The 22,677-nt window shown below is 45.0% G+C and overlaps 1 protein-coding gene across 1 annotated transcript in view; it reads right to left on the minus strand.

Moving 5' to 3' along the window:
• The window catches only part of TACC2 (transforming acidic coiled-coil containing protein 2), a 196,482-nt gene that overhangs the window by 156,439 nt on the left and 17,366 nt on the right, over positions 1-22,677 (minus strand). Inside the window, 3 exon segments of the mRNA XM_032490739.1 lie at positions 1,164-1,276; positions 12,875-12,934; positions 17,335-17,411. Coding sequence (XP_032346630.1) covers positions 1,164-1,276; positions 12,875-12,934; positions 17,335-17,367 — 206 coding nt within the window. The 5' untranslated portion in view covers positions 17,368-17,411.

Raw genomic sequence — 22,677 nt, forward strand, 5'->3', positions numbered from 1 at the left:
CAAAGCATAGTCTGTGACTCAGCTAAAAAGAATACTCTGCCCCATCTGATCGTCATTTCCCTAAAGAAATCCAATGTTCATGCCAAGAGGTTCAAAGTACCGCCTCTAGAAACCACGGAACTGGAACCACACAGAAAGTAACACCAGCAGGCATGGAAATCCCAGCCACCAGGGGCCGCTCTTACTTACCCATGACCCTCCTTAGTTTAAAGCCAGAGCAAAAAAATGACGCTTAAACTCTTAAGGTGAAAAGTGACTGCAAAGCATTTGTGACCTAAAGTCAATGATTAGGGGTAGGTGTGTGTGTGGGGGGGGTGTCTATCACTCAGTTCTGCATTTTTCGCCCTAAAAGTTCTTGTTCATTTGTTCCTCTAAGGCCTGCAACTGTAGCCTCCCAGATGCTGGGCTTCCGTTTGTTCAGACGGGCTCTTCTAGCCAGATCATGTGCTGAACCCACAGGCAATGATTAATTGCCTTTAGTGCTCTGATCCGTGTCTGATCAGAGGACAGAATGCTCACATCTAATCTCCCCCTGCTTGCGAAAGACTCCCGAACTGTGGGTGCTGAGTCCTACGTGGGAATAGTCTATTGGACTCCTTCCCAGTAGCCCTGGAGGGACATCAGGACCTGACAGTGGTCACAATGAGGAGCCACTGACCGATGGGCCACACCTGCACTGGCCACTGTTCCACTGCAGCTGTGTGGTCTTGTTGATTTCTGGAATTCATCCACAGCCTCCCTGGGACTGAGTGATTGTTCTTTGAATCCTCTGTCTCATCTTTTGGTGCCCACATTGCCTACCAGGCAAGAATACAGACTCCCAACTTAGCCACAGATTAGACACCCCTGCTAAGCCCCTTGGCAGCTGTGATCTTTTTTATTTTAAGTTCTGACAATGAGGATAAACGGCCTGGAGTGTTATGGAATGGAACCTATTATGACTAATTTCATCTCTGGGCAGTCAAATATTTATTTTCCCTTCGTGCAGGTCTAGGCAATCACAAAGGGGTCTAGGAACTACTGCTTCGAACTTCTTACCGCCAAGGACCACATCCTGGGTTTTAGAGTAAATTTTCCAAAGCAGATGGAGCAAAACAAACACTAAGCAGGCAGTGAGCTGGCCACGCCTCCGGCTGTGTCAGTCCTCCAGACCTGACTCTTACCTGGGCAAGTCTCCAAGGTCAGTGCCTCTGGGCTTCTCCTCTGGCCCTCGTTCTACGCTCTGACTGTTGCCAGGTGATGGCTCGGATCCTGGCCTCCGAGCCGATGATGTCCTCTGAGCCAGAAGAAAGAGAAATTGGAAAGGAAATCAAATAGGGGTCTTTGAAAGCACAGAGACTTTATCAACAGGCCACTGACCACAACATCCAAGGGTCAGGCTATCCATTTGCTTTACAGCCCATCTGAGCACCAACTCTGTACGAGGTGCTGAGCGAGGCTTTGGGGGTACATGGTGAGCAAAGCCAACGTGGCCCTTGCTCCTACCCGGTGGAGGAGAAACACAGCAAACCAGCAATTCCAGATTAGAAGGGGGGCTGTTTCAGTAAGAAACTGAGACTGGGGACACCCATCATACTTTGGGGGTCATCGGCTCCCTGCAGAAAGTAGGATATTGAATTATCTAGGCACACCTAGATGAAAACACATTTCTTCCCCCTGCCCCATGGTTGTGCACACCAGAATTCAGCTGGAAACCTGGAAAGAAAACTGAAGGAAGAAAATCATAGGCCCTTGGAAATGGGGCCACCCCCTGGGGTCCCAGCCACTCTGACAGCTGGTCGTCTTTCAACTCCCACAGTCAGCTTGTCTGCTGTTCAGTCGGTTTTTTAAACCAAGGCATAAAAAACTAAAGCACAGTCAGAACTTTTAGTCATAGGGCAGAAAAAGATGAGATGTTTTTAAGAACCCAATTTAAATGATGCTCGTGTAAATATGGTACAAACATCAGAAATGGGGAAAGGGCTTTTAGGAACCCCCAGCAGTGTTTCCCAAAGCAGCGGTTGTCTTTTGTCTTCCTAGTAGTGTCCCTGAAACAGCATACACAGCTCTCTTCGGGGCCAGATCCACCTTACTCTAAAGTACTGTTTTTCCCAGACCCTCTGCCCCAAGGTTCTCATGGAAATGCCAATCATAGTGCCCCACACCCCAGCCTATCAGGCTGTGCACAAGACTCAGGTTAAGACAGGTCCTTCCTCAGGACTCCGTGGAGAACCAGAGGGATGGAAATCTGGTGGCTGGTTCTGTAGAATATGGATGCAGGAGTTACTGGCAGTCTGTTTCTAATCACTGCAGAGGGAGGCAGCCTCGGCAGGAGAGAGCGGAGCCTGCAGGTAGAGAAAAGCCATGATGAGATGTTTCTCCATCTGGCGTATTTTTCTGAGCGGGTGGCTGCTTATGTTCACCTGATCGTGCCCAGAGGTAAAATATAAAAGATGCTTCAGCTCTCAGGGGCCCATAAATTCTGGTGCTCACGGGAACACTACAATTAGAAAATCTCCATTCACTTTTGTTGAGACAGAATGGGGGGAAGATAACAGCACAACAGTAAGAACCTCTGTTTATTGAGCACTTACTAAGTGCCAGGCACTGGGCCAGTAGCTTTTCATGAACCGTGTCATTGAACCTTCATCACAACCTTATGAGAAAGATGCTATTCATGTCCCTGTTTTAGAGCAGAGGCTTTGAGAGGTTAAGTATTTGGCTAAGATCACACAGCACTGGATTCTGGATGAACCTGATTCTCTCTGACCCCAGAGCCAGGAAAAGGCATCTCTGTTCGATGCCTTCAATGGGGACATGTTGAAGGAGGCAGAGAGCTGGGGCTGATTCTTCACCTAAGAAGGGGCCTGTGGACCCCAGGCTGGCTTGACCTCCATTCTGGCTGAACCACTCCCCTCCAGAAGGAGCCCCTGCCCTGTCCTGTGCACCTCAGTTTCCTGATCTGTGACTCCAGGACAGCAATTATTCCTATAGGGCAATAAATGATCAAGACCGGACAAACTTCAAATCACAGTAAATTCAAACTCCAAAGTGTTCGTGACTCTTCTGAGGGAGGTTCTTTATTTTTTATAGTATTACTCCCTTTGGATACCTGACTTAAAATTTTTACTACGGTAATTCCAGCATCACAGTACAGATTGAGTGACATTTTCATATCACGATCCTAAATTTTTTAAGTTGTAACCCAATTCCTACTTGTCTAACCATCATGCAGGCCTCAGCTCCAAACACCTGCCGCAGACCAGGCTTCCTTTTCAGTCACCACATTATCTGCAAAGAATTGAACAGATAAATCTCCTGCTCTTTATTCCCTGATCAAGGTTACTTTAAAGTAATTCTGGAGAGTCAATGACATGTCTAGCGGCCCCGACAGATGCAAACAACAGATGGAATCAGGAGGCAGATCTTTGCTTTAACTACAGAGGGGGAGGGGAGCACAGGCTACCTTCCCTTCGGCACAGGAAATAGAAGAGGGGCTCAGATTTGTCTTTGAAGAAGGAAATAAGCTTTCCAGCCCCACCTCTCCTCCTAACAGAAAGCTAATCTGTGAGAATACCGGTTCTCTCCGGCAGAACCATATTCTGGACGGAGTTAACATTAAAGGCAATGGTTCTGCCCACAGGAATAGCACGCTGCACTTCGCAAAGTTATTACTTCGTATCCTCTGATTCTTATAAAATCCCTGTGTGCTAAACAGGCAGGTAAAATGACATTTTCCATTTTTCAGATGAACCACAGAGGGTTAAAGTAGCTTGGCCAGGTCTCCTGCCTTGAAGTCCAATACTCCTTCCACGGTAACAATAACACCCAACACCTCCATAGCACATTTTTCTGGGATGACAATAGTAGCAAACTGATTACTAACAACACTTTCTATGTGCCAAGTACAGGTACCCCCCCGCTTTTCAAATTTGCTTAATGTCACTTCTCTTTTACGAAAGACCTGTACTGGTACCTGTTTTCAAGACCCCAAAGAAATCCCAAGGGGATTTTCGCTTTTTTGTAAAAAGGCAAAACGTGAAAATAGTGCTCAGCGTTTGTTTTGCAGCGAAGCTGGTGTAGAGGCAGCGTGCGCCCCCAGCGGCAGCAGGAGTGGTCCCAGCAAGCTCCTTCCCCAGGAACCACACTCAGCATCTCAGCATAAAGCCTCCATAGCTTTGAATTGTGTCTGGGAGCATCTGCGCTTAATCTCGATTTATCTTGTGCATCCATCAGGGAGAGGTATCCTAAGGTAACAGCTTCTCTTTAAGCTGTTTCAGCTTACAAAAGGTTTCCTAGAAATACTCTACTTTCAGATGGTGGGCAGCAGGGAAGCCTGTGCTGTTCTTTTAGGTGCTTAACATGTTTAAACCCATTTGATCCTTACAACCACCCTATTTTACTGATAAGATCACTTTAGCACAGAGAGGTTAAGCCACTTTCCCCAAATCACACAGCTTGGAAGTGGTGAAGCCAGGACTTGGACCCAGATGGTTTGGCTCCAGAATCTGTGCTCTTGACCTCTACCTTATGCTGCCTCACCAGGCAGTGGAAATAGTTGCCTGTGAGCCCTGCCATCTTCCTGCCATGGTCCAAGGAACTAAAACAACTGGATGTTTATGAACAACGTGGTACAGAGTCAATGCCCAGAATAGCCCCTGGCACAGAGAGGCATACCATAAATATTTGTTGAATGTATGAAAAACAGATTATCCCCATGTAGTCTGGAAGCCAAGCCTGCAAATTGGGGGAAGCGCACTCAGTCCTTGGAGCTCTCCCTTCGCCCTTATTTCCCACAGTGTCTTTGCATTCCCCTCTCCCCGTCCAGTTTCCCCATCCTAGCAACAGTACTGAGGCCCTTTGCTTACAGGATTCCCAGGGGGTCTGTTGTGTCAACAGGCGTCACTACCCAACAGCATGCATTTCTAAAGTTACCCCTTCTTCCAAATAGCAGGCTGGAAAAAAAATTGGCAATCCTCCACGTGACGAACGGACTTGTCAAGTTGCTTCTTCAAATCTTTCCTTTGCTGCCGTTGCTTGAGTAAACAAACAGCCTCTCCTTGGCTCAGGAATACTCCAGAGCTCTGGGTCTATTTTAAAGCAATCTCCAAACAGTCGCAGCAACTTTCCAGTCCTAAAAAATACACTTTATCAAGAGCTAAAGCGGTTCACCATTAAAAAAGAGAAATTCCTCCGACCTTACCTCTTAAATATGCCCCATCTCTCTGGCCCACCGCTCACTGGCCATGCCAGTGAAGAGGTTTGACCAGCATGGCTAGATCATGACCAGAGTGTCTTGCCAAGTCGCCCACTCTTGGAATGAGCTTCTTGGGAGCAGTGTGACTGCAGGTGAATGCTGGGAAGTAAGTAGACCAAAGGTCATCCCCATGGCATTAGGAATCAAATTTCAAACAACTGCCAGGCTGCCAAATATGGAGGAGGAACACATGTTCTGTGCTAGGCCGGTGGGCTGCCCATCTTCCCTGTCAAGGGAAGGCAAACACTTAGACCAGTTCTGCTAGACCAGCCCGCACACTTCCACCTCCCGAGCTCCCCTAGCAGGCACTTGGTCAGACCCAGGGTGGAATTTTAGGCTTCCCCAAATGGAACAATTTCTCACGTGACACTGTGTGATATGGTAGAAAAAAACGAACAAGCCTTGGAGTCAGAGAGAGCTGGGTTTGAATCCTCACTTTTCCCTTAAAGGATGGAGAAAATAAGAGAAATCAAGTTTGCAGTGGGAGTTTTGTGATTCTGCCTCATGTCCAGGAAGGGCTAAGTCTCGGTTCTAGGTTGACACAGAAGATTAAGAAAGATGTGATGTCAGATACTAACTTTAGAGGAAGCTGGGAGAAGAGTAATGGGAATTCTCTGTACTATCTTTGCAACTTTTCTGTAAATCTGAAAACACTCCCAAATTAAAAGTTGAATTAAAATAAAAGAACTGTGGTTCCTACTCTCATGGAACTTACAGTTTAGTGAATAAATAATATCTCTCTTCACTTCCTCAAAAGCATCTGCATCAAAAGTGGTAGGAATTACCCTCAAAGGACCCAGGAACCTCAGAGATGCCAGAGTTGACATGTTCTGACATCTTTAGTTCGTGGGGAAAGGAAAACCTTTCATACTTCAAAAACGCTGCTTCCTATTAACATCTTGTACGTGTTTAATATTTTAGAAGCAATACAGTTTAGAGAAGTTCAGAAAACCCACATTATTGCACATTTTGGAGTCTGTTTCTTTGTCTATAAAATGGGGATCCCAATCCTTGGCCTGCCTGCCTCAGTGGGTGATGAGAAAACTTTGTCAACATGGCAAAAAAAAAAAAAAACAAAAAAAAACAAAAAACAGTCCAAGTGGAGTAAAGTCTCTTTATTCAAAGAGTTGCGGTTGTCAGTTGCCTGTAACGTCCTGTAATTTTTACTCGATTATACTTGAAATGCAGATAAAACTTTATTTTTTTTGCTCCTCTAGAATTCCTACATCTACTCATTTTCATGCTAAAGCAGCATGAGGCTTGATTCAAGAATAAGAGTGCAGGAAGCCAGGCGCAGGGGTTCAAAGCCAAGCTCTGGCGTTGATTTAGCCATGAGCCTTCAGGCTCTGTGCCTCTAGGAGCATATCTAGAAAATGGGGATCATAATTATAGGATTGTTTTGAAGGTTAAATAAAATAATACATGCGAATTATGTAGCACAAGGCTAGATCGTCGTAGACACTCATCTATGTTAGTCATTATGATTATAAAGAAGAAACCAATTCAAAATTCATTATCTAAGAGCCCCAGTGCTTGTCTCAACATAGAGCTAAAACAGTTCATCAGATTCTTCAGAAGATGCATCTAGCTGAACCCGGAGCCATGGAGCTCACAAACTTTAATAATCACTCCAGCGAAAATTAGCACAAACCCCTGGGCTGGGCGATCAGACATCATAATAAAGGAGCTCTCTCCACTGTTATCACCATTGAGTTCATGCTGCTTAATTGTCTTCGTTCAATTTCTTTCTCATTAAACGCAGTTAAATCATCCCAGGTACCCAGGTACATACTGCCAGCAGAATATTAGAAGGTGCTGTTTCTGCCAGTGCTGGTCTAATGCTGTGGTGATGTTGAGTTCCTTGGGCTCCTCAGGAAACAGAGAAGCCACCTCCAAGTTGAACTTGGCACCGCAAGCATTTGTAGATTTAAACAACACATGCACATACTTATGAGCCATTTATCCATAAGCAAAACACTAATCACACAGTGCCTGGGCCACAGCTGACCTCAGCCTGCAGAAACACACCCAGGGACAGCTCACACAGCACAGCTTCTCCTGTCCTCCTGGTCTTCTGTTCCCTGGATGTCAGAGAATTCCACAATCTGAAGCCACAGTGCTGAGGCCGCCTTCAGGAATGAACCTCAGGCCTAGCTGCCTCTTGGACACTGAGCCAGGACCAGAAAGACCTGCCCTGATGAGGTCTGGGCTGGGGGGGGGGGGCGTCCCCAGTGACCGGCTCCCAATTCTTCTGACCCCGTTCGTTTGCCACTCATCCTTCAGCTCCCTGGGAGAGATTTGGACACTCAGGGCCAGGTCAGGCATCTTTGCACCTGTCTTCTTGCCTTATAGCATTGAACACAACTTCTACAGTTGAAAATCCTTTTCTCCCCCCTCTCGGGGACTTAAACTACAGAACATCCAGGCAACAGAATTACTTTAAAAGAGTTTTTTTTCTTTTTTTGAGTATTTTCTTTTTCTTTTTTTTAAAGTGGTATTTTATTTATTTATTTATTTATTTATTTATTTATTTATTTATTTATTTATTTATAAGGGGGAGGAAATTAGGTTTGCTTATCTATTTATTTTTAATGGGGATTGAACCCAGAACCTTGTGCATGCTAAGCATGCGCTCTACCACTGAGCTATAGCCTCCCCCCAAAAGATTTTTTTTAATGACCGTATATTTTAAAGTCAGGTCATTAGGATGATAAGATTGAATGTTTTTCCTTTCCCACGCTGTCAGAGCCGTAAGTGGGTAACATGACAACCCCACGGCCAAGGGGAAGTTCAGAGCTGGTGGTGCAGGCTGGGTTACCTTTGCCCTCTGGAATCCATGTGCTCAGAGCTCAGGAGCCCTCTGGAGGGCTCCCCAGAACTGAAGACTCAGGAAAGGACACTGAAAAACTGTCATGCCCGCTTTCGGGAGTTGGGACTGCGGGCTGACGTGGCCCTTATTTTACCATAAGCCCTTCCATGCAGGTCACGACGCGTGAAACCCCAGCAAAGGCTGTTAGGTGGAGTCCACTCTCATTCCAGTGCCACGTCCACCTCTGTTCCAAAGAGGACACACAAGCTAGGACCCTGACGCCCCTGGAGGCAGCCCAGGCTCCCCTTGGCTCAGTGCTAGCCACTCTGCTGACCTCCCGCTGAACTGTACCCTCCCACCCCCAAGTGAGTCACCCTCCACAGCCTTGGTTACAGGTAAGCTTTCTTTTCATTTCCAGCCAACGTGTCTGACGCCCGCAGGAAGAGGAGTCACCGGAAGGAAAGGTCTGGGGCCTGCCTATGAGTCACAGCTATGTATTTTAGTAACTAAAGGCTGCTTTGTGCTCCCTGAGACCAGCCTGCCTGCCAGGAGGCCTCAGTGAGTCAGGTACTGGACAGAAGGAGCAGGAGTAACAAGCAGGACCCAGCACTCAGCAGCTTTGAAGATTTCCCTTCCCTTCCCCTGGGCTCACATCAAAATGTTGGAGCATCTCAGAGGTTAGTCTGGGTCCCTTTCCCCAGTTGCATGGCTTTAAATACCAGTGAGGATAACTCAAATATATGTCTCAAGCCCCATCTCTTGTGTATCTAAGTGCCTAATAAAGCTCTTCACTGCAGCTCCCAATAGGCATTCAGATTTAATGATCAAACCAGAACCTTTGAATCTCTCCCTTCCCCCTAAATTTCCCATCCCCTAACCCTCCCTGTCATAAGAAATGACATTCCCAGCTACATACTGGCTCAGGCCCAACTCCTAGGGCTCATTCTTGATTCTGCTCTCTTCCCCACCCCCGCATTCGATCCATCATTAAGCCTTTCCTATCTGCCTTCAAAATATAGCCCAAATCCAGGAACGCTCTTCTCTGCCATCTCAATCCAAGCCATAATCTTCTATGCCTTTGGTTTGTAAGTAGCGTCTTAACTAATATGCCTCCTCTATTTCTGCCCTCTGCTCCCTAGAGGCTATTCTTGACACAGCAACTACAACCCTCTTTAAAATCTCCAACCAGGTCACATCATTCCTCTGCTAATAACCCTCCTTAATGACTTTGCATCACAGTTAGAACAAAGCCAGACTCCTTACCAGGCTGATAATCACCTAGGAGACTAAGCCGTCACCCATCTCCCTGGCCTCAGTTCTCACCACAAGTTCTCTCACCCTCTCTTCCTCAGCCATACTGGCCTTTGCTGATCTTAAAACACAAGATCGTTCTTCCCAGACATGTTGCACTTGCTGTTTATTCCCTTTTCCAGAACTTTACATGGCTGCCTCCTTCTCAGCACAGACCTCTGCAGACAGGGCTCCTCTGACCCTACCCACACTGCTACACCACTTCACACCCACCAGCATGGCTGTAATCAAATAACAACAGAAAGTACCAAGTGCTGGTGAGGACGCAGAGAAACTGGAACTCTCATGTATTGCTGCTGGGAGGGGAAAAGGGTTGCAATCACTGTGGGAAAGTCTGGCGGTTCCTCAAAAACTTAAAGTTATCATATGATTGAGCAATCCCACTTCTAGGTACAGACCCCAAAGAACTGAAAGCAGAGATACAAACAGATACTTGCACAACAATGTTCATGTCAGCATTACTAACAATATCCAGAAGGTGGAAGCTATCCCAGAGGTTTGTTAACAGTTGGATGGATAAACAAAATGTGCTGTACATATAGAGTGAAATACTATTCAGCCATGAAAAGGAAGTAAGTACTGATATATGCTACAAAATTATGTTAAGTGAAAGAAGACAGGCACAAAATGTCCCATGTTGTATAATTTGGTTTACACAAAATATCCAGAATAAGTAAGTCTTTAGAGACAGAAAGCTGATTAGTGCTTGCACAGCTGGTGGGCTGAGGAGAATGGGGAGTGTCTGCTTTATGGTTAGAGGGTCTCCTTGGGGTGATTTTGGAACTAGATAGAAGTGGTAATTGCACTGTGAATGTATTAAATGCCACCAAATTGTATACTTTAAAATGGTTAATTTCATGTAATGTGAATTTCATCTTAGCTACAAACATAAAAATGGCCCCCACTGGAAAAGTTTCAGGATATTGGACTTAGAATGACATCAAAAGTACAGGCAACAAAAGAAAAAATAAGCAAGTTGGATTTCATCAAAATTAAAAACTTCTCTCTATCAAAGGACACTATCAAAAGAATAAAAATGTGACCCATGAAATGAAAGAAATATTTGCAAATCATACATCTGATAATCATATATTTGATAGCCAAAAGATGTAAAGAGCTCCTACAACTCAACCATATAAAAGCACCAACAGCTCAATTATAAAATGGGCAAATGACTTGAACAGACATTTCTTCAAAGATATACATGGCCAATAAGCACAGGGAAGGATGCTCAGTATCACTAATCATTAGAGAAATAAAAGGCAAAACCACAAAGAGATACCACTTCACATCTATTAGGGTGGCTACTATGTATAGCAAATAATAATAGCAAGAGTTGGCAAAGACGTGGAGAAACTAGAACACTTGTTCATTGCTGCTGAAAATGTAAAATGCTGCAGCCACTGTGGAAAATGGTATGCCGATTCCTCAAAGAATTAAACAGAATTAACATGTGATCCAGCAACTCAAATTTAGCATATATACCCAAAAGAATTAAAAGCAGGGACTTGTACACTCATATTCATAACAGCATTATTTACTATATGCAAAAGGTGAAAGCAACCCATGTCCATTGACAGATAAATTAATAAATAAAATGTAGAATAGACATACCATGGGTGTTACTCAGCCTTAAAGAGGAAGAAAATTTTGATACGCTGAAACGTGGATGAATCTTGAGGACATTACGCTAAGTGAAGTAAGTCTATCACAAAAGGACAAATACTGTCTGATTCCAATTATATAATAGACCTAGGGTAGTCAAATTCAGAGGGACAGAAATTGGGGTGGTGGTTGCCAGGGGCTGGGAGGAGGGGAGAATGGGAAGTTACTGTTTAACGGGTTCTGAGTTTCAGTTTGGGAAGATGAAGAAAGTTCTAGAGATGATGGTGGTAATGGTTGCACAATAATGTGAATGGATTTAATGCAACTGTATATTTAAAAATGGTTAAGATGATAAATTTTATGTTATGTGTATTTGACCACAATAAAAGAAAAAATATATATTGTCCCTGACCCCAGTTACCATTGGACATTTTATTACGTGTTTATTTGCCTGCCAGCTCATCGCCGTTTTCCCTACGGAAGGGAAGCTACGCTGGAGCAGACTGGCTGAGCTGTTCAGTGCTGGATTGCAAGTACTCGGACAGAGCCTGGGAAGCAATAGGCATTCAATAAAGTTTTGAATAAAATATTTTCTTACTTGTTGGTTTGTTTGTTTGTTCACTTGCTTATTTTCTGACTCCCTGTTGGATGTAAGCCACAAGAGGCAGGAGCCTGGTTAGTTTTGTTCTGCTTTGGGTCCAGTGTCTAAACCAGGAACTGCCACCCAGCAGGGACTCCAGAAATGTTCACCAAGTGAATGAAAAACCCCATCCCTGTGCAGACACGGGAGCTTGGGCTGTCAGAGTAGAGCCTGTGCTGGGCGTGCATGAGGTCCTGGGTTCAATCCCCAGTGCCTCCTTTACGACATGGGGGCTTGTCACGAAGATCTTGGGCTCTGCTGCAAAGGGCTATGGCAAGTCCCAAGCGGGACAAAAGAGCCCAGTTTGAAAATCACTAGCCCAGCCGTTCCTTGTGACCCTCTGGAGACCAGGGTTCGCGTTCTCACTGCTCCACTCACCCAAATGACCCGGGATGATTCCCCTTTCAAACCTAGTCTATAAAACACTGGTCTATAAAACAAGAGTGATCAGCCTGGGTCTGCCTGCCTCCCGGAGTATGAAGAGGATTTGACCAAGTCACACATGGAAAGGGTTTCCCCATCCTCTACACAAGTGGCTAAGTTATTTCACAACCTCAAGCATCACTGTTGGGTGGGGAATACACTGAAACAAAAGCACCAAAAAGACCTTCTGGCAGCCACCCTGGGGGTGCAGCTGCTCTTTTCTTAGAGCACACCTCCTCCAGGGTGTGCCAGGATTTCACACTGACCACACCCACGAGCATGCCCCAACCTTGACTGTGTTTTCAGGAACAATTTCCATGAAAGGGATGCAAAGCTCCTGATTTGCCTTCCTTCCCAGTCGATGGCAAACACTTCGGGCAGAGTTAAAACTGGGACCTCAGCCAGCCGCTCTACACACAGCACTTGGGAATTCCATCTTCCTTAGGACCAATCAGTTTTGCCCACTGGTGGTGAAGTGGGCTCCTCCACCCTACTCAGCCTCTCTCCAGGACAAAGCAAATCTGAGTAGAAATGTTTGGAAGCATAAGTGTGGCTCCCAGTAGCTGCATGACCTTGAGAACATAAGCCTTATTCAGCATCTCACAGAAAAGCCACTGAGCCAGATCCTGAGTCGACACACCAAAATGTTAGTTTAAAAAAAATCCAAATGTGTATTTCAGATTTCTACTGTGTTTTGGCACTTATTTGAGATGCATACAGGAGGTATGGGAGAAGGCGGAGGAGGAGAAACATTAAAAATGCAAATGAACACACCACACCAAAAGTCTGCAGCCATCTAGAGGTTAGGAAGGGGGCTGAACGAAGCCACAGCAGAACGCACACCCAGTACCTGCAGAGGTTCAGGGTTTGGAGGCAACAGGATGATGTTATTCACGCCGGAGTCCTCTTGCTGAAAGCAAAGGGTCTTGCTGTTAGGACAGGCCTCAGTGAACGGGATCCCCCAAAGAACCAAATAGACGGTCTACTTGGCTGGTTTCTACTCCCAGCCTAACCTGCTGGGGGTGCTCCCATCTTGCCCACAGCTACCCAGGGGAAGTTAGGCAACAGAGAGGAAGGACCCTGCAGCCCTTGTATGAAGGTGTATGAAGGAGGCAAGGGCCAAGGCTAGGCAGGCCTGTCCCGCATCCTTTGTACTGGTGATGGGGCTGGTCCTCAGTGGAGATTCATTCAGACCTGCCTTTCTTTCCAAGAGTTCACTTGTAAGCAGGATGCAGGGACCTCCAAGTGCATCTTCACAGAGAAAAAGCTTCTGAGAGAGAGGCCCGAGCTCGCGGGTGGGATGGGGGGACCTGTGTGGAGGCAGAGAAACTAGTTTGCAGGTGTTTGCAGTGCGCCAGGGGTGAGGTCATAGGGTTGTGACGGTGGGGATGGAGAGGAAAAAAGCTATTAGAAAAAACACTTCATGGATATGTAGTACATTTTTGTCTTTTGAGAAAGTGCTCTAAGCCACGCTAGGCCCACCGTTCCCCTGCAGGCAAGGGCACGTGACTCAGGCCGGCTAATCAGAGTATCCCACGTTGGGGGACACAGAGGTTGATTCCAGAGAGGGCACATGACACAATCAGGGCCAGTCAGACTCCTTAGAGGGGACTGACTGGGAGGCTGGACCATGAGCTGGAAAGAGTGTGGAAGCGCGGAGCTGCCTGTGGGGCTGAGGCGCCTCCCTGAGGACTAAGGCATCACAGAAGACAGCGGAGCAACATCTGGATAAGCGAGATCTCCGGCGTCATCTTTTGAGCCTCTGGACTCAGTGACTACTGCAGCTAGATCCTCTCTGTGGACTTCTCAGTTCTAGAAACCAAACAAGCCCCTTCTCTGCTTTTGGCCATTGGAGATGAGCTTCTGTCTCGCACAGCCAAAAAAGAGTTCTCATTAAACAGAAATTCGGAAGGCTAAATGGCCAGTCCATCCATCCATCTATCCATCCATTAATCAGAGAGTGATTTACTAAATATGGAAAGTAGGAATGGGTGGAGTTAGAGGTGACCTCCAGTCTTGAATGGTAGCGTAGGTGATGGTACCCTACGGGGGAGAATGCAGAAAGATAGGGTCAGGGAGGCAAGCTGAGCTCAGGTTTGAAGAACTCAGGGTGACTGTGGGGCATCCAGGCAGAGACACCCAGGAGACACTGGAAGGATGGTCTGCAGCCTCAGTCCTGCGGGCGAGTCCTGAGTCCTGCAGCCCAATGTACTTGCACCTCATTTCCACTGGTTTCTCTATGGAAGGCAAACCTTGGTCTGCTCCTGGAACCCTAAAGGCAACCCCATGATGCCCCACTGGGTCATGTCTGGCTGAGGCTGGGGACGTGAAAAATTGTGGTGCCAGGAAAACATCTGTCTGCTCCAGGAGGGCAGGGACGGGGGAGGGAGGGTAGACTTGGGAGCTGGCGGGAGATGAGAAATGGGGGTGTAGGTATAGTAGGGTAAGAGCTTTTAAACCTCTGAGCATTTTTACCTTTCTACTCAGTAAAGATCTGAAACACCAAATATCCATTGCCTGCAGGGCCCTCCTACCCCACTGAGAGACGTATAAATTGACATCACATTTCTGGAAAGTATTTTGTACACAACTATAGCTAGAGAGAGAAATACATAGCAAAAGCCTTACAAAAATCCTTGCTGTCCCTTTGAGGCACCAATTCCATTTCTATGAGTCTAACTTAAATAAACCAGCCTTCAATTCTGGACAGCGTGGTTTAGCATAGGTGATGGAGAGAAATTACAAGCCACTTTAACTTTGTCTGCATTCAGGGAGAAATTCATCTCTGCTTAGGAAAGATACCAAAAGCACTATCTATAAATAGAAAAACTGATAAGTTGTACCCCATAAAAACTTTTTCTGTAAAAGACCCTGTTAAGAGGATGAGAAGACAAGCTGCCAATGGGAGAAAATATTTGCAAACCATAATTTGACACAGGATTAGTATCTGGACCATATAAAACTCTCAACACTCAACAATAAAAAAAAAAAAACAATTAGAAGACGGGCAAAAAACATGAACAGATATTTCACCAAAAAAAATATGTAGATGGCAATAAACATGTAAAAAATGCTCAACATCATCAGTCATCAGGAAAATGCAAATTAGAACCATAACGAGACGTCACAGCACACAAATCAGAATGGCAACACCAAATAGTGACGATACCAGATGATGGCCAGGATGTAGGAAACCGGGTCGCTCAGACACTGCTGGTGGGGATGTAAAATGGTCCAGGGAATCTAGCAAACAGTTTGGCAGTCCCTTAGAAAACTGTACATGCAACTACCATATGACCCAGCAACTGAGCTCTTGGGCTTTGTGTCAGAGAAATGAAAACTTTTGTTCACACACACACAAAAAAACTGTTTACAAATGTCCATAATAGCTTTATTTGTAACAGCCCCAAACTGGAAACAACCCAGATGTCCTTCACTAAGTGAATGGTTCAACGAACTGTGGGACATCTACTCAGCAATAAAAGGCATGGACTATTGACACATGCAACAATCTGGATGGATCTCGAGGAAATCATGCTGAGTGAAAAATACCAATTCCAGAAGGTCACCTACTGTGTGATTCCATTTATATAACATTGTATAACACTCTCTCCCTCATCTCTATAGAGAACAAATTAGAAGTTGCTGGGGGTTAGGAATGGGGCACCGGAGGGAGGCGGGTGTGGTTATGAGGGCAACAGGAGGAATCCCGTCCCTGGAAATGTTCTGTATCTTAACTGTTTCAATGTCAGTATCTGGGTTGTGGGGAGGAGGGTGTAGCTCAGTGGTAGAGTGCATGCTTAGCATTCATGAGGTCCTGGGTTCAATCCGCAGTACCTCCTCTAAAAATAAATAAACCTAATTACCCTCCCCCCAAAAAAAACAAAAACAAAAAAGAGTCAGTATCTGGGTTGTGATTTTGTACTGTAGTTTTGTAAAACATTTGCCCTTGAGGGAAACTAAGGTGCATGGGATCTCTCTGTATTATTTCTTATAACAACTCACCAATCTACCATTATCTCAAAATATAAAAAGCTAATTTAAAAAATGTTAAGATTTTTAGGAAAAAATTTGGGTTTCTGACTTCTCCTGAAGAAATAGGAAGGTCTTGTAACAGTGGGTTCACATTCCTACTTGGCAATGAGCAGCTGGAGTTGATAGTGGCTGCCTCCTTAGGCAATCGGACAGGACCCTTCTGTTTGCCACAGTCCCCACCTCTCCCTATCGTATCCCTCCCAGTCATTTAACACAATTACTGTTTCTCGTCCGCCCCTAAAGATTGGAGTTTGCCACCTTTTCTTTGGATGAGTCCTGTTTTCCTTCTTGAGAAAAGAATATTGTGGGGAAGAAAAAGCAGAGGGAAAATGAATTGCATTTTGCTGGCTTTTAGGTCCAATTTCCTCATTCAAAGAACTCAATACATTAATCCAATATTTCTGCTGTGTGTTAGATCAATGGGAAAGTGTTCCCCTGATTTTGTTCACCAGGGCACTGAATTACAACTCTCAGACTTAAAATGGGTAACTATGAAATTTGAATTTATTTTACTATCTCAGCCTCCTGCACAATGAAGCAAAGTCCGTTCCTCAATCGTGAAAGCCTTACCTAACGTGGAGACAAGTCATATTTCATCTGCTCCACATTGATAGATTTTAAAATCATTTTTTAAAGGCCATAACTTTTGGTGGAGGAGAGGTGTAGAAAAAGATCTATCTTAACCTCCTCGGACGCATCCACGTGGATGCAGAGTGGATGAGGGGAGAGACACAATCCAGGAAAAGCATGCCACACTCTCCCATGCCAATTTAAAAAGCGTAGATATAAATTTATGAGTTTGAGATTTGCAAATGTTAGCCACTATATATAAAAATATATTTTTTAAAAAACCAAGCTTCTTCTATATAGCACAGGGAACTATATTCAATATCTTGTAATAACCTTTAATGACAAAGAATATGAAAAACGAATATATGTATGTCTGTGCATGACTGGGACATTGTGCTGTAATACCAGAAAGTGACACATTGTAAACTGACTGTACTTCAAAAAAAAAAAAAAAAAGATGCTAATTATTGCAAAAAATAAAAAGCATAGAAGAAGAAGTAAAATTGTAGTTTATACAATTAGGGCTAGACTTAATTAATATGAGAATTCTGAAAATGGAATGAATGATGCCTACAGGGGTTCAAATATGTCCGCATGTACCTAGGCACAATCTGAGTTTGAGCTCACTCCTTCCTGGACAGAGAGGAGATGCTGAAAAAAAAGTCTAGTCAAGGTCAGTCGAGGGCAAAGCTGCGTGACGCTCACCTGGTTGCCCGAGGTGCTGTTCTCGTTCCCCATGACGATTCAAGGTGCCCAGTCCCTCCGGATTTGATCGGTGGCGACTGGAAGAAACAAAGAGATACACACATCTGTAAAACTGGAGAAGATTCAAGGCTTTTTCTGTCTGCTTGTCTCCCCAGATCAAAAGCCAGATGATGGGAAGTGTTCATCTCTGCAGTCCCATCATGGAAAATTGCTTCTGACAGGTTTTCCTTCACTATGTGCCACCCAGACGGGGCAGTACTGGCTGGTGTTTTATTCCCCACCCCGGGTTGGCAGATATTTCTGAAAGACGAGTTCGTTATTGAGTTTCTGACTTAACGCCAAGATACACATATACGTATATATACAAACAGAGTGACAAGAGGGGCCTGTTTGCCAAGGAGAGTTTGAAGAGCACCGCTGTTGGAGTGTTTTCTGTTTCTGTGTTCGGTTTGGAAATCCAGAGCGTGGCTGGTTTCCCCCTCTCAGTGACAGCAGAGCTGGGTGTCCAACGTTAGGAGGCGTGAAATCCACTGCTCTTCAAGAACATATGGTTTTTATATTTTTTTACTCTAAACACTTGTTTCATCAAGTCAGTTTCACTTCTGCACAGATTTCTATGAAGGCAGCATGGTTCTCCTGTGGAGGAAAGTGGGTCGCTGGGGCCAGACAAGGAATGAATAGTCACGTAAAGGGGCGTGCTGCTGGGACACTGATTGTCATTTCATCGGGCTCACTGAGTGACGTTGTTTATTAATTGTCATGGTAATGAGGATGCTTCCCACACAGCCTGCACAGAAAGCCAAGACATTTGCTGATATCACCCGACAGAGTTCCATCAGACGCCATAGCATAAACAGGACTGGGGCTGTTCCCTCCATTCTTTCTAGATGGAGAAAACTTTTAAAATTACAGGCTTTAAGAGCTGGAGCTTTAGAGATTACCAGTCTAACCCAGTGGGGCAACTGAGGCTGTGGAGAAGGCCAGGGGCTTGCCAAAGACCCAGTTTGGGGAGGCCAAAGCTGGAAACAGGACTTAGTCTCTTGCCTTCTGATTCCAGATTTCTTCCACAGCACGATGGCTGTCATCACAGTATTTCCTCAGAAAATGTCAGTGATGGACTTACTTAAAATAAAATTTGTCCTTTGATTTGCTTATCCATTCAGTTAACATCAATGTGTAGCAAACAGTCACGGACAATAAAATATAATTTGAGCAGGCCAAATTAAAATGACCCCAACTGCAAAAATCGTAAGTAACATCAGGAGTGATTAATTCTCTCCCTCCTAATCCTTTAATCAAAAGGATACAACTCCTCAGTCCTTTCTTGCCATTTGCTGCTTATAAGATGGGCCAAAAAAAAATCATATGCTCACTTATAGAATGTAAAAATTTTTGTGTATTTAAAATCGATCACTTCAGTTTATTTTTCATGTTCATTTGGAAAATGATTTCTCCTTAGTAAATAATGCTGAGTGTTACAATCATTGTGCCCTGATCCATAATCATAACTTCCTTGTACCTGCCAGGCCAAACCACACGCAGTTGGAGTGACACACGATTCAATACAATATTAATTTTTGAAACTCATTCACCAAATAAAATTCAATGATTGTATTCAGAATCAGAACATCTGAACTAGATTTCTAAGCTAGCCTTTAAAACTACTTCTGGCTCAGTGTAAATTTCAAAACCACAGCGGGAAGGCCTGGCTGTGCCGGGACCCTCTCCCGGTGACTTCTAGAATTGTCCCTCATCAGGCTTCCCCAAGACCGTATGGCTCTGGACGACTCTGCCGGCTACTTACGTTCAAGGATGGCCTGTGGCTTTGGAGGCCGAGGCCCACGGAAAGTCTGCTTTTCGGCAGTTGGACTTTCTCCTCCACCATTCAGAAACGGGCGAGGTCTAAGCAGAGGCGCTGACCCACCTCCGTCAGTTGGGCAAACAGCCCGCCTCCACCCTCCACGCTGACACTAACCAGCTGCGCCTCATACCTGGGCAGAGCCGTGCGGAGCTGCTGTGATTATACAAACGTGCGATCAGCATTTCCCAGCCCATCGGGTCCAGGGCCTCTGACATAGAGGATTGTTCCGTTACTGCATTAGCAGGGCTCCTTTCAGAAAAGGCTTATCCAAATGAAAACTGGCCCCTGTGATCTGATTGGCCACACCTAGGGGAGCAGGACGGTCCTGCCCCCGGGAGCAGGGGCGCCATGAGTCACTCGTTCGACCTTACGCTTTGGAGCCGGGGACAAACCTTTCCTTTTAGAAAGGAGTGAAATGCTCAAAGGGCTTCCTATTTGCACCCGGGAAAATTCTGCCGTAAATAATGTGGAAAGACAAAGAAAACTTGGGGAAACATGATGACGCCAGCAGTCTGGCACCTGTTTATGATGTGGTGTGTGCAGAATGTACTTACCCAGGCGTGGCTGGAGTTTCAACAAGTAGAGTTGTAAAAAGCTGCAGGCTTGCCTGGATCCCTGGTAGACAGACCTGCCTGTCCAGGGCGGGGGAAGCCCTGAGGCCCTCAGGTGGGACTGGAGAAGGGCAGCCCCCAAAGATCCTTTGCCCATCAGCCTCCTTCCTCCTCAGATTCCTCCCATTATTACCAGTCAGCCTCTCTTTTGCATGAATGCAGCCAATTTCAATATTTTTTTAAGTATCAGAAGCTTTGATGCATTCTGCAGAAGCTCCTTACCCCTGACGCAAGGTGCAGACCTTCCAGAGAAACAAGTTAGCATTTCACCAAAGGCACCTTAGCTACCAGTTATCCCGCGAAGCTCAGAGGAATGTCAGGAGCTCCTTGGAGGGGAAAGCTGAATGCAGGGAGGGATCTCAGTGCCCCACTTCTGGTTCAAACAGAGCAGAAGTGTGTACATTTCAAAAGACAATGGATAAGCAAATTGTGATCTCTTCACACAATGGAATATCATTCAGCCATGAAAAAGAATGGAATTCTGACACATATTACAACTAGCATGACCCTCGAAAATATTATGCTAAGTGAAAGAAGCCAGAAACAAAAGGTCACATATTGTGTGATTCTGTTGATATGAAATGTCCAGAAGAGGCAAATCAGAAGAAACAGATAACAGCATTGTGGATGTATTAAACGCCGCTGAATTGCTCACTTTAAAACGGTTAATTTTGTGTTATGTGACTTTCTCAATTTTTTTAAAGTATATGTGCTTCATATTTTGAGGTTCTGCAAAAGCTATTATTTAAAAAAATAAATCTACTACTGGGGTGAAAATGTTTGAAAACCATTGCTTTTGTGTTTATCAACACCAGGTTTCCACACAACTAAGGATTAAAGGGATAAGAAACAAGAACATTTGCCTACTCCCAAAACACCCCCTCTCCAGCCTGCGGCCATCACAAAATCAAAAGAGAGTTCTTCTAGGGGAGAGAATCTTTTTAAGCAAAACATTTTGGATGAGCCAATTGTGAATGAAGAAAGGTCCCAAGCAAGTCTTCAACAGGTGGGCAAACATGGCAAAAGCCCTGACAAAGAGGAGAGAACTGGGGGCTCACTCTGGGGAGAGGGGAGAAGGAGGGGGAGAGGATGGCCAACCCAAATGGCAAGTCCCATGAGGACCTGGAAGATGGGGAAGGCTGTGTACATTTCAGCAATGCAAATTCCCTCCACGAACCACTCCTTCAATCAGCTCTGCAGCCTCATCTCCTGCAGCCACCACTGGCCCCTGGACCAACACTACCATCCATGGTTGCTGGACACTGGGCATCATCACTGACCGTGTCTCACCACTGCCTTCCTGGCCACCACCAGGCACCAGAGGCTGCCACTGCTATTGGGGAAGAGAGTGAACGAATATACAGACTTTTCGGCTTTCATCCCAGGAACTAGTGCTCTGTCTCTTACACAGATAGATTGCCCAGGCACAGGGGTCAGGCCCAGACACTGGGCACCACGGAACCCAGAGTACCCACATTCCTTAGCTGTGACCCCCTTTCCTCAAGGCAGTACTTTGACAGGACCCCAGCATCCATCCCCGTGACTGACTACTGTCTACAGGTGTTCATGGTGGATCAGCTTCCCTCTCTTCGTGCTCTTTTTTACCAAGCTGACAGCAAGCAACTGACCAGGTTTCTAGTTCCCACCACAGATGGCTAAGTGCACGTGCGTGCGAGTTCACTCATCTGTCTCTGGGACAACCTCCCTTCGGAGGCGGGGTAGGGTTGTGACCATGAACCAGAACCCGGAGGCAGACTGCTGCAGTGTGAACACCAACTCCACCATCCACCTGATGTATAAACTCTGGCAAATTATTTAACTTCTCTGAGCTCAGTTTTGCCATCTCTAAAATGGGAATCAAAACAATACATACTTCATGTGACTGTGGTGAGTTAATTTCCATAAAGCTCTTGGAATAGATAAAGCACCAGATAAATTGTTGGCTATTGTATTATTACTGGCAGTGGGTCTCCTTGGAGCCCCCAACAGGCAAATCCTTCAGTGAAACAAGGCTTATGTTTCCTTCTTTTTCATTTTTAAATTAATTTTTAAAATTTTTTTATTGAAGTATAGTTGACTTACAATGTTAGTTTCAGACGTACAGCAAAGCGATTCAGTTATACACATACATATGTATGCATATATTTTCAGATTCTTTTCCATTATAGCTTATTACAAGAAGTTGAATACAGTTCCCTCTGTTATACAGTATGTTGCCTTCTTTTTATCCCTCTGAAAAATCATGAATTCAGATGCTTCTAATTAGAAAAAAATCAGTGCATCTGCTAACTGACTTGTGCACTAATAAAAGCAATGCACATCTTGTGCACAGATGTTGGTGAAGACTATTTATAACATAAGGCTCCATAAGAAGTACATGGTTTCAAGAACTTTGACCAAGCAATTTACACTGAAATATTTGCTGGACAAGTAACACATCCTTTCAGCTCCTGTCCCTCTATACGGCCACTGCTGGGAGTCCAATGTTAATTTAGCTAGAGTCACTCTCTGTCTCTGGACAAATGAAACTGCACTCATTCAAGAATGATTCATAGTTTAGGCTTCTAATTAATTCCAGGTGGCTTGCCACAAGCAAGACTGAATTCACAAAGGTTTCCTCTACCCACTTGTTCTGCGTACAGAGTCTAACCAGCCAGCTAAACCTTGTCTCCTGTAGATTAAAATATAAAATTCATTTTAAAAGATAGTTGTTTGCCCCCAATGTTCATAGCAGCACTATATGCAATAGCCAAGACATGGAAACAACCTAAATGTCCATCAACAGATGACTGGGATAAAGGACCTGTGGTGTATTTATACAACGGAATACTCCTCAGCCATAAAAAAAGAATAAAATAATACCATTTAGAG

The sequence above is a fragment of the Camelus ferus genome, chromosome 11 (genome assembly GCF_009834535.1).
Source record: "Camelus ferus isolate YT-003-E chromosome 11, BCGSAC_Cfer_1.0, whole genome shotgun sequence".
In the NCBI taxonomy this organism is placed as follows: domain Eukaryota; kingdom Metazoa; phylum Chordata; class Mammalia; order Artiodactyla; family Camelidae; genus Camelus; species Camelus ferus.